We start from the raw sequence: 12,885 nt of genomic DNA on the forward strand, positions 1-12,885 counted from the left end.
CACATCAACGGGGCAGCTGTAGTGTTGTTGTTGAGGTTGTCCTGGAGTGTGGTCTGCGTCCCCTGGCCCACCTGCTGGTTCTGCAACAGCATCTCCTGGATCCTGATCTGCTGGAGAATGGCTGGCAGCTCGTAGTGATGGAAGAAGTAAATCATCGAATGCTGGAGAAGGCAAAGGGAAAGGAGTCACTCGTTGGGCCTGGGCTGCGAGCCCTGACATACCTGAGAAGACTATGCTTTCCTCATGCTGTAGACAGTGACCGGGGAATTTGGCTGCTCTGACAGCCAGGAGGTTACCTACAACCTTGGGAAGATTTGATCCCTTCTACTACGACTCCTGAAAGCTGCTTTTATAGTTTCCCTCTGAAGACAGGCAATGGAGTACAACCCCCCGTCCCCTTCGAGGGCTGGGAACAGGAAAGGTAAAGGCATTTCCCCGGCCCATCCTCAGCTCCCTGCCTCCATCCTGCAGCAGAGAAAGGGGGCAGGGCAACAGCCAGAGACACATGGAAGCTTTGCTTGAACCAGGACATTGGAGCCATCGATTTAGAGCTGGCCTGGCCAGCATCTTCATCGCACAGACCTGACCAACTCCTCAGCCTCCGCACGGGAGATCCTCGGTGGGATTTCTTCCAGAAAGACGGGACAGAAATCGTTCCCTAACACCTTCCAAAACTCAGCTGACATCAGCCTACTGTCAGTCACGTGGCTGGATCTGAGCCAGCGACCAAGAAGCCCTGCTGTTCCACAGCCTCCTGCTGTTCCATTGTCAAACCAGGGACTATTTCAATCTCTTACATAAATAAAAGATTGCTACTCAAACTCAGCTTGACAAGAAGTTTGATAAAAACCACCTGCAGCTGATTCCCTTCCACGGGCAGCGTGAGCAATCAGCAACGCAGCAGTTTAAACCACAGGCAGCCAGAGCCCCCTGAGGTGGGTGGAGTGACCAGGACTGAAGCTCCATGGGGCTGGTTGCACCACGGCGCAGCAGGCATGGCAGCTACTCACCTGGATGAAGAGCCACGAGGTGACGAGAGCCAGGCTGCTGTACTGCCCGTTGAATCGATAGTGGTAAGCGTAGAAGGCAAAGTGGTACAGATAGAAGAACCTGGACAGCAAGGCAAAAAACAGCAGGGTAGGTCAGCAGACAGGACAAACCTGAGTTTCTTTCTACCCCTAATCCCGTCCTGCGCTGCGGCACCTTGCACAGGGTGGTGCAGACTCCCATTAACAGGCAATTAGAATTGCCTCGCTACAAACAGGTCTTGAACAGGGCAAACCAAAGGGTGGGCAAAGGATTGAGGGGATTCTTGAGACCCAGGCCTGAGACCCAAGGTCAAAGCGATGGCACTTTGGACGCTATGACATGTAGTGCAGCTCCCAAGGAGATGTACAGAAGCTCGGAAGAGTGGGAGCCCTCCAACCTGGGAGGCTGGAAAGGATCCAAAGCAGCCTTCTCCCACCAGAGAACAGGACGCGCAGTCCCCCCGAGAACGCACAACACGGGAACAAGGTCCCAGCCGGCGCTTACCTGAGCCAATGCCTCTTGCTTGTATTGGTGTGGCAACAGATAGCGTCGTATTGGTCAGCCAGCCACCCAATAAGGATGATGTAAAACGCCGTGGTGGTGTCATTGAAGAACTCGGACATGATGGCCTCCATACCTACAGGACAGAGGGTGGCTGACATCAGCACGCTGCAGGGCACAGACACCAGTTTGGCAAAGGGCTTCCCAAAGGAACGTGTGAGGGATCCTCGGTCGTGCCCAGAGCCGGGGCTGCGTGACTGCGCAGCAAAGACCACAGCAGGATAAATCATCTCTGTTTAAAGCAGCAGCTGAGGGCAAACACATTTTGCTGCTGCCTGCGGTCACTATGCAGGCCAGAGGATCAGCTGCCTCCAGACAGTGCAGATTTTGGTGGGGTTTTTGTTGCTTGTTTTTTAAATTCAAATTGTGCTAAAGCAAGGTGGTCACAGGAAGCGCAAATCTGAAATGAACTGAAGGGACAGACAAAGCTTCCGTTTATGTGACTCCCAAATGAACTGCTTTTCCAGGGGACCCGGAAGGACAACGCAGCTCACTGTGCTATCAAATTCCAGAGTCTGCCACCTTGTGATGAGTGGACACACCAACCACCTGCTCATTTCCAGAACAGGGAATTATGCTTCCTACAGATCCCAAAGGGACTTGCTGCACGTACACAAGAAGTGAGCCAACGTCCTTACCTACTAGAGCCAGAATGACGGTGAGGAGGGGGGCTGCAGGGAATGCGATTGTCATGTTCATTTCCAGCATCTGTAACAGGTCAACTGCAAGAAGGAAAACAGGCTGTAACACAAAGCGGATGTGGGGCCACGGAGCCCTGCGCCCCCACACTACTCCCCGTTCAGAGCACTGCAACGTGCAGTGTCCACTGTCCCAGGCCCAGCATCCCTGACACTTGCCAAGAGACAGAACAGCTCTCGCGAGCGCAGTGACGGGGGCACAGGGGGGGATATATTCAAGAGTATATACACAATACACTGCGCTGGAGCAGGCACAGTGCCCAGTACACCCTGAATCCCTTAGGAGATGCTTACCAATGAAGACAAAAATCTGATGGTGCGAATAGCGCAACAGCATCGAGACCGACAGAGTCTGAAATATGAGAACAGAAGCCGGCGTTAGAACCACACAGGTCCAGGGAGCCATTTTCAGAATCATGCTACGGCAGAGGCCTGGACAGGCAAGATTGGACTCGCAGTGTTGCACAGCATATCCCACGTTTGTTAGTTTGAGCCACACAGGAGAAGCTGGCGTTAGAACCACACGGGTCCAGGGAGCCATTTTCAGAATCACGCTACGGCAGAGGCCTGGACAGGCAAGCTTGGACTCGCAGTGTTGCACAGCGTGCTGTGCATATCCCACGTTTGTTAGTTTGAGCCACACAGACCATTTCCCAAAGAGTGTATCAGGACTTCACAAACAGCAATTCATCTTTGTATTGCTGCCGTGAAATAGGCGGTCAGTGATTTGTGTGTAAAGAGGCCGATTCGGAATATTTGAGCAGGGGCCAAACCAAACAGCAGCAGCAGAGCTGGAACCAGGGTTTCTTCCCATCCTACGCCTGTGCTCCTCCCAGCAGCTCATAACGCCTCCCCGACAACCATCACCCAGCACTCAGTTCCTCCTCCCTCACCAGCCACAATGTGATGGTACAAGGAGCTGCATCGGCGGACAGTCAGACACAAAGGGAGACCGTCACCCAAGACTATGAACACCAGCTTAGTTACCACTTGGGATCTTGTCTAGTACTTATCTGTAATCACCTCACACATAACCACAGGAGAGTCGCTTCTATCTTGATCACTCCTGGCAAATTAGTTAGATCTGTTCTTAAAGAGTCTCAGAGGACGAAATTCTGCACCCTGTGCCCTGGCACCGAGTGTTTAACTACACTTAGAGACTCTCAAACTCAATCTTTCTTTTGACAAAACCCCCATTATTTCATTCTATTTCAGCTCCTCCATTTGTTTCACTTCTAGGACTTTTAAGAACACACATTAAAAAAAAAAAAAAGAGACCAGAACCTCGTACTCCATCAGCTTAGCTCCAAAAGCAGACGAGAGCTCGGGCCTGTACTGTAACATCAGACATACGCAATGCCTAGCTCCCGTCGACTTACAAATATGACCATGATGACGAAGGCTGCCAGGTATGAAGTCCTAGCCATCCACATGCTGACAAAGCGATAGTGCTCCCCAGACACCACATTGCGAAGGAAACCTGAAAAAAACCCAACAGTAACCCACAAGCTCAGCGTGATTAACCCACAAACTAAGAACAAACTTCCAGTGCCTTCTAAAGAAATAGGATTTAAAGCAAAATCTGTGGCAACACCTCCCCACGGCAGCACTCTTGTTGTTATGCAGTGCAATAAGGCAGCAGGAAATCACGTTTGCAGACATCTCTCCCCCCGGCTCGTTTCATTTTGTCCTTGACAATAACATCCCTACAATAACACAGGGAACTGTTCCCTGCGCAGAGATTAATCAATAGTCAGAAGACGATATTCATGCATCCATCATAAAAACATCAACTGCTCTGCACGGCTGCTGAAAGCGATTCCTCCAAGCCTTACCTTTGTTTTCTTCATTTTCAGCTAAAGCTTTGACACTTGACATCAGGATGTCATCATAACCCAGGAACTCATCCAGCAGTAGGCGACTGAACCTGTCCCCAAAGCACTGGTCCCTGGTAGGATCTAGAGGAGACAAAAAGCCCCATTCAGATTGTTCATACCTTAAGCCACAGAGGCAGCAAGGCAAGCACATGGCCCCCTCCTCGCTCAGGACACATCTGCCAGCAGACCTGCATCTGCACTCAGACCTTTGGCAGTATAACCAAACTGGGCAGGACTGGGAGGGAAAACGTCACACCCTGACAAATCCAGCCACACTGTCAAAATACCAGTGTCGATCAGGCCTTCAGCATTACATCAGGGCTGTCATACTCTCTGTTGGCACAGACATAAAAGGAGTTTGCCTTCTAGGCTTGGACTATCCTTAGGCTCGCCCCAAATAATGGGCCAGAGAAACAAGTTCTGGTAAGACTCATGAGGGCCAGGCTGAGACTTTTGAGCCATCAGCTGGCCTCAGCATGACACTGCTGGGGCCTACCATCCCCCTCCATCCTCCCGCAGTGGGGGACACGCGAATGCTCTGGGCACTAACGAAGGCTGTTCAGTTCCATCTCCTGAAGCTGGTACTGCGTTCTACTGTACACTGATCAGCTTGTAAAAATAACCCAAATCAAGCAAAATGGGAAGCATGAACACCAATAATTTTTCAGCAGGGGTACTTATGGAGGAGTTTGTCTTGCTGAATTGGAGACCCAGGTCAGTGAATAGACATTTACCATGAAAACTGCCCATCACCTATACGGGATCACTGCTTAATTCCAGCCCAGCTGCACTTCAACTTGATTAGGAGTAAGGAATGAACTCTAGTCTGATTGCTACATTACAGCTCGTTACAGATCAATTATGATCACAGGCATGAGAAAGTTTGAGACCGTATTTCTGACTTGGACAGGTTTTAATGGCGCAAATGCCAGGAGAAGAGAACACTGTTCCAGGAAAATGGGCTGCTGGTGCTAACGGGGGCACAGACGTACGTTGAGACAGTGCCAAGCAGGTCTGCTCAGCATCGTCCCCGACACATGCCCAATTGCTGTTGCCACTGGGCTCTAACATCGTGCTGCTGCTGCTCCGTGCTGAGCCTAGATCTTCAGTACCATGAGGCTCTTCCTTCCTCAGTGAGAAAACTGTGCTGGACATAACATTAGGGCTGACTGAAACAAGCTCCGCCATTTCCTCCTGGAAAGGTATGACCTACTAAAGTAATAGACTCCATAAAGAAGCTCTCCTACGCAGAAAATGAGCGCCATCAACTGATATAAATAGTTTCGACAAGACTAAAGAGGCAACAGCGCGTAGGTTATCTCTGCAGAGTGCTTACCCACCCCTGCACCAGAGTGGGCTGGCTCCCTCACTCACCCAAAGTCACCACCATGACTGGGATGCTGAGGCGCTGGCGAGTGCTCTGGGACAGGCGCAAAAACCCGTACTCCAGCGAGTACTCCACAATGTACTCTTCCTGCGGCCACACTGCAAGAGAGGGTGGGAAGGGAGACTCAAAAGCAGGGTTTGCAAACAACAACCAAGAAGAAATAGCACTTCTGGATTCCCTCCCTCCCTCCCACCACGTTCTGGAAAAGAGAATCAGTTGCAGACACAGGCTCCAGGCTTCCTTCGACCAATTTAAAACAAATCAATGCAAGTTCTTTGAAATTGCAGCGCATTCCCTTGATATTAGTCCTTAACGTGAGACTTCTGGGAAAGCTTCAGGGTGGTGGCTCCAAGCTCTGTCGAGCGCTGTCCAGAATCTGCCCACATCTTTGCCTGGCGAGCCCTAGACCTCTTGCTCTGTTTGACTTCTGCTTTCTATGTTGTTTAGGCAAGAGCAAGAAAATGTGCTTTACACCCGTCGAACACTGAGTAAACACTCCATAGGGCAAGAGCCCTGCACTTCTCAGGAGACAGAGGTCACGGCTGCAATTACAAATCTCAAAACTGAAGGCAGGAGCAATTACAGCTTTCAAAAAAGAATTTGGTGCCTGAAGTTTCCTTGACTTATTTACTTTTTTTTTTAAAGAAAGGTTCAAAACAGATGCTTTTTGCTACATCACCTCCGAGAGGACAAAATCCTCCTGCTTAAGTCAGAGCCAAGCAATTTAATCCTTTATCTTTCAAAGCGTCACAGCGTATCTTGCAAGAGGCAAGGGGAGGCAGCTGCCAGGCATCTCCCAACAACACAGCAAAAAAATTAAGAGGATGCAATGACTTGAAAGAAATGTACCTGCCGCTTCTGCCTTACAGCGACACATCACTGACAGAAAAGCCCACTTCACTTCCCCGCCTCTGATCCCACTTTTTGGGCAGCAAACACAGGCTGGTGGGTTTGTTTCATCGTTTGTTTCCATTATAAACCAGTTTTAAGCTCAAATAAAGCGTTTAAATATCAACAAACAAATTACTTCCTATGTATCATAAACCATTTTTCCATGGCAAAATATTCTGTCTAAACATCAAATTTAGTGTCCTTACAGCACAAGAAACCTGGAAATCATTACAAACAGGTATTCTGGGATTTAGGACCCATTTGGAAAGATGAATTTTTAAACTACATTGGGAAGCAGCACAACTCTCTCCCACCACGTTGCTGGATCATTTCCAACCAGGCGTTCAGCAGATCACAGCCCATCAGCGCACACAGCACCGTGCAACGTGACTCTTACAGAACTTAGAACTATTAATAAAGGTATTGCACCAAAAATATTTACTGCTCTCCAGTCTTATGCGACTGAATGATCTTAAATTCAGAAGTAACGAGTTCTGGATCAGCACCAGGCGAAACCACTGCAAGACCAAGGGAACAGTGCCACTGCAGCGTCCAGTCTCGCGATCCCCCGTAGCTAGAACACCCAGCACTTCCAAAGAGCAAAGAATTCCAGTCTTTTCAGGGATAAAAATGTAGGTGAAAAAGGCAAATTAGGTAAGACTCCAATTGTCATGTTTCTGTTTTAACATCAACATTTTTTTAAACAGATTTCCTCCCCTAACAGAACTTTTCCAACACGGGAATTCCATTTTAAATAATACAAAGCCACTAAATCTCCCTCTAGAGTTCATGAGACATTAGCAGCTTAAGCCGTGCTGGCACAAGGGGAGGGATAAAGCAGGATGATATCCTGAACGATGCAGAGCTGCAGTGCTGGATCTCACAAACCACTAAAACTTGCTCAGTGGCTTTCAGGATTAATTAGCTATTCCCGGTACTGGTGTTGACTCAGGGACCCAAAATACAGCCCAAACGCTGTTAATAGGAGGAGTGTGCGCTGTCAGTGGGATCCCTGAAGATCAAGAGGACAGCGAACTGCTCAGAAGAGAGAAGTTCACGTTCATCTGAGAGGTCTGGCACCAATCACTGCAGAAACACGATGCCACACCAAGAGGCCTCAGCAGATTTTATAGCCCGGATGACCCCCAACTCCCAGCCTCCCTCCAGCCGAAGGAAAGATCTCACTGTGGATCTAGTGTTAGTATTGACAAGATTAACCACAGGTGAACACATCAGGGAAGACATTTAAGGTTACTATGCACGTGCTCAGAGAAGCCAGAGGGAATGAGGCGTGCAGGGAAGATGCACGGGGCAGGGGAAGGAGAGAGCACAGATAGCAGTGGAAGTTGTCTTTACCTGCTCTGGCTAGCATCTCAAACTCGGACACAGTCTCCCTCAGAGGCTGCATACCTTTAGTGGCTGCTTCACTAAACGAGAACTCCTGGCTTTCGTTGTGGGTCAGTGCCTCGGTGCTGCTCACCCGGGATGGCTTGAGGAACACCTTGGGCTCGATATCCAGCTCAAACTGTTGGAAAATTGCGGCAGGGAAAGTCATGTTAGCAATCACTTCAATTCCCCCCTTCTGTGCTCCCAGCGAAGGCCTCCACCACCAAAGGGAAGACGGAAGAGGTCGCTTTCTCAGGCTTTACTTTCTATCTTAAACCATCAGCAGCTAACGTAGCAATTCAGGAAAAGCCAAGGAACACGCTCCATTTCCGGGTGACAGAGATGGATCACAGAGGGACTGTGGCACACTTAAGATTCTAACAAACCATCTCTCCCCAAACCCATGCCCAGGTTCCCATCTCCTTCTGTGTACAGAAGGAACACATCTTTACCTTGATAGAGCTGTTTTCAAACATATCCACAGTCATTTCCTCCTCTTCCTCCTCCTCTTCCTCAGCTGTGGACTCAACTACCATTCCCGGGAACTTCTCAACACCACAGAATTGCAGGAAGATGGGGGCTCGGCTCGAGTTGCGCTGTATTTCCACACGCAAGATGCCATCGCGCGGCCACTTCTCTCGCACGTGCTCCAAGCAGTTAATGGGCGAGCGGGAGAAGGCGATGTGGATATAAGCCAGGATGAAGAGCACAAAGAGAGCCTACACACAGCAAGAAACAAAGCAGAGACCATCAGCCCAACCAGCCTCGGCCTGTTTACAGACTCCCCAGTTTTAACCATCGTTTCTTTGCCCATGAAGTCGCTGGGTTAATTTGGACAACTGGATTTGCAAGTGGCTAAGAACTTTTATGCTTTCCAGCCCTGGTGGTCACTGCATCAACCATAAAGCAGTCCAGAATCGGGCAATTTCAGCACTACCATATCAACAGGGGAACACAGCAGAGACAGCAGCAGGAACAATCTCCTTCTGTTCATGAGACCAGAGCTGCCACCGATACCTGTGCAGTACAAGTGTACTTATGGAGAAGTTTGTCTTGCTGAATTGGAGACCCAGGTCAGTGAATAGACATTTACCATGAAAACTGCCCATCACCTATACGGGATCACTGCTTAATTCCAGCCCAGCTGCACTTCAACTTGATTAGGAATAAGGAACGAACTCTAGTCTGATTGCTACATTACAGCTCGTTACAGATCAATTATGATCACAGGCATGAGAAAGTTTGAGACCGTATTTCTGACTTGGACAGGTTTTAATGGCGCAAATGCCAGGAGAAGAGAACACTGTTCCAGGAAAATGGGCTGCTGGTGCTAACGGGGGCACAGACGTACGTTGAGACAGTGCCAAGCAGGTCTGCTCAGCATCGTCCCCGACACATGCCCAATTGCTGTTGCCACTAGGCTCTAACATCGTGCTGCTGCTGCTCCGTGCTGAGCCTAGATCTTCAGTACCATGAGGCTCTTCCTTCCTCAGTGAGAAAACTGTGCTGGACATAACATTAGGGCTGACTGAAACAAGCTCCGCCATTTCCTCCTGGAAAGGTATGACCTACTAAAGTAATAGACTCCATAAAGAAGCTCTCCTACGCAGAAAATGAGCGCCATCAACTGATATAAATAGTTTCGACAAGACTAAAGAGGCAACAGCGCGTAGGTTATCTCTGCAGAGTGCTTACCCACCCCTGCACCAGAGTGGGCTGGCTCCCTCACTCACCCAAAGTCACCACCATGACTGGGATGCTGAGGCGCTGGCGAGTGCTCTGGGACAGGCGCAAAAACCCGTACTCCAGCGAGTACTCCACAATGTACTCTTCCTGCGGCCACACTGCAAGAGAGGGTGGGAAGGGAGACTCAAAAGCAGGGTTTGCAAACAACAACCAAGAAGAAATAGCACTTCTGGATTCCCTCCCTCCCTCCCACCACGTTCTGGAAAAGAGAATCAGTTGCAGACACAGGCTCCAGGCTTCCTTCGACCAATTTAAAACAAATCAATGCAAGTTCTTTGAAATTGCAGCGCATTCCCTTGATATTAGTCCTTAACGTGAGACTTCTGGGAAAGCTTCAGGGTGGTGGCTCCAAGCTCTGTCGAGCGCTGTCCAGAATCTGCCCACATCTTTGCCTGGCGAGCCCTAGACCTCTTGCTCTGTTTGACTTCTGCTTTCTATGTTGTTTAGGCAAGAGCAAGAAAATGTGCTTTACACCCGTCGAACACTGAGTAAACACTCCATAGGGCAAGAGCCCTGCACTTCTCAGGAGACAGAGGTCACGGCTGCAATTACAAATCTCAAAACTGAAGGCAGGAGCAATTACAGCTTTCAAAAAAGAATTTGGTGCCTGAAGTTTCCTTGACTTATTTACTTTTTTTTTTAAAGAAAGGTTCAAAACAGATGCTTTTTGCTACATCACCTCCGAGAGGACAAAATCCTCCTGCTTAAGTCAGAGCCAAGCAATTTAATCCTTTATCTTTCAAAGCGTCACAGCGTATCTTGCAAGAGGCAAGGGGAGGCAGCTGCCAGGCATCTCCCAACAACACAGCAAAAAAATTAAGAGGATGCAATGACTTGAAAGAAATGTACCTGCCGCTTCTGCCTTACAGCGACACATCACTGACAGAAAAGCCCACTTCACTTCCCCGCCTCTGATCCCACTTTTTGGGCAGCAAACACAGGCTGGTGGGTTTGTTTCATCGTTTGTTTCCATTATAAACCAGTTTTAAGCTCAAATAAAGCGTTTAAATATCAACAAACAAATTACTTCCTATGTATCATAAACCATTTTTCCATGGCAAAATATTCTGTCTAAACATCAAATTTAGTGTCCTTACAGCACAAGAAACCTGGAAATCATTACAAACAGGTATTCTGGGATTTAGGACCCATTTGGAAAGATGAATTTTTAAACTACATTGGGAAGCAGCACAACTCTCTCCCACCACGTTGCTGGATCATTTCCAACCAGGCGTTCAGCAGATCACAGCCCATCAGCGCACACAGCACCGTGCAACGTGACTCTTACAGAACTTAGAACTATTAATAAAGGTATTGCACCAAAAATATTTACTGCTCTCCAGTCTTATGCGACTGAATGATCTTAAATTCAGAAGTAACGAGTTCTGGATCAGCACCAGGCGAAACCACTGCAAGACCAAGGGAACAGTGCCACTGCAGCGTCCAGTCTCGCGATCCCCCGTAGCTAGAACACCCAGCACTTCCAAAGAGCAAAGAATTCCAGTCTTTTCAGGGATAAAAATGTAGGTGAAAAAGGCAAATTAGGTAAGACTCCAATTGTCATGTTTCTGTTTTAACATCAACATTTTTTTAAACAGATTTCCTCCCCTAACAGAACTTTTCCAACACGGGAATTCCATTTTAAATAATACAAAGCCACTAAATCTCCCTCTAGAGTTCATGAGACATTAGCAGCTTAAGCCGTGCTGGCACAAGGGGAGGGATAAAGCAGGATGATATCCTGAACGATGCAGAGCTGCAGTGCTGGATCTCACAAACCACTAAAACTTGCTCAGTGGCTTTCAGGATTAATTAGCTATTCCCGGTACTGGTGTTGACTCAGGGACCCAAAATACAGCCCAAACGCTGTTAATAGGAGGAGTGTGCGCTGTCAGTGGGATCCCTGAAGATCAAGAGGACAGCGAACTGCTCAGAAGAGAGAAGTTCACGTTCATCTGAGAGGTCTGGCACCAATCACTGCAGAAACACGATGCCACACCAAGAGGCCTCAGCAGATTTTATAGCCCGGATGACCCCCAACTCCCAGCCTCCCTCCAGCCGAAGGAAAGATCTCACTGTGGATCTAGTGTTAGTATTGACAAGATTAACCACAGGTGAACACATCAGGGAAGACATTTAAGGTTACTATGCACGTGCTCAGAGAAGCCAGAGGGAATGAGGCGTGCAGGGAAGATGCACGGGGCAGGGGAAGGAGAGAGCACAGATAGCAGTGGAAGTTGTCTTTACCTGCTCTGGCTAGCATCTCAAACTCGGACACAGTCTCCCTCAGAGGCTGCATACCTTTAGTGGCTGCTTCACTAAACGAGAACTCCTGGCTTTCGTTGTGGGTCAGTGCCTCGGTGCTGCTCACCCGGGATGGCTTGAGGAACACCTTGGGCTCGATATCCAGCTCAAACTGTTGGAAAATTGCGGCAGGGAAAGTCATGTTAGCAATCACTTCAATTCCCCCCTTCTGTGCTCCCAGCGAAGGACTCCACCACCAAAGGGAAGACGGAAGAGGTCGCTTTCTCAGGCTTTACTTTCTATCTTAAACCATCAGCAGCTAACGTAGCAATTCAGGAAAAGCCAAGGAACACGCTCCATTTCCGGGTGACGGAGATGGATCACAGAGGGACTGTGGCACACTTAAGATTCTAACAAACCATCTCTCCCCAAACCCACGCCCAGGTTCCCATCTCCTTCTGTGTACAGAAGGAACACATCTTTACCTTGATAGAGCTGTTTTCAAACATATCCACAGTCATTTCCTCCTCTTCCTCCTCCTCTTCCTCAGCTGTGGACTCAACTACCATTCCCGGGAACTTCTCAACACCACAGAATTGCAGGAAGATGGGGGCTCGGCTCGAGTTGCGCTGTATTTCCACACGCAAGATGCCATCGCGCGGCCACTTCTCTCGCACGTGCTCCAAGCAGTTAATGGGCGAGCGGGAGAAGGCGATGTGGATATAAGCCAGGATGAAGAGCACAAAGAGAGCCTACACACAGCAAGAAACAAAGCAGAGACCATCAGCCCAACCAGCCTCGGCCTGTTTACAGACTCCCCAGTTTTAACCATCGTTTCTTTGCCCATGAAGTCGCTGGGTTAATTTGGACAACTGGATTTGCAAGTGGCTAAGAACTTTTATGCTTTCCAGCCCTGGTGGTCACTGCATCAACCATAAAGCAGTCCAGAATCGGGCAATTTCAGCACTACCATATCAACAGGGGAACACAGCAGAGACAGCAGCAGGAACAATCTCCTTCTGTTCCTGAGACCAGAGCTGCCACCGATACCTGTGCAGTACAAGTG

At 48.9% G+C, this 12,885-nt stretch overlaps 1 protein-coding gene across 1 annotated transcript in view; it reads right to left on the minus strand.

Moving 5' to 3' along the window:
* The window catches only part of TMEM259 (transmembrane protein 259), a gene marked incomplete at its 5' end in the record, with an annotated part of 16,501 nt that overhangs the window by 1,533 nt on the left and 2,083 nt on the right, over positions 1-12,885 (minus strand). Inside the window, 10 exons of the mRNA XM_035895608.1 lie at positions 6-161; positions 1,011-1,110; positions 1,534-1,666; positions 2,229-2,312; positions 2,583-2,640; positions 3,668-3,768; positions 4,124-4,246; positions 9,563-9,673; positions 11,823-11,991; positions 12,305-12,571. Of these exons, the coding sequence (XP_035751501.1) occupies positions 6-161; positions 1,011-1,110; positions 1,534-1,666; positions 2,229-2,312; positions 2,583-2,640; positions 3,668-3,768; positions 4,124-4,246; positions 9,563-9,673; positions 11,823-11,991; positions 12,305-12,571 (1,302 nt within the window). The remainder of the gene's footprint in view (positions 1-5; positions 162-1,010; positions 1,111-1,533; positions 1,667-2,228; positions 2,313-2,582; positions 2,641-3,667; positions 3,769-4,123; positions 4,247-9,562; positions 9,674-11,822; positions 11,992-12,304; positions 12,572-12,885) is intronic.

Source organism: Egretta garzetta, unplaced genomic scaffold (genome assembly GCF_000687185.1).
Source record: "Egretta garzetta isolate BGI_Z169 unplaced genomic scaffold, ASM68718v1 scaffold396, whole genome shotgun sequence".
Classification (NCBI taxonomy): domain Eukaryota; kingdom Metazoa; phylum Chordata; class Aves; order Pelecaniformes; family Ardeidae; genus Egretta; species Egretta garzetta.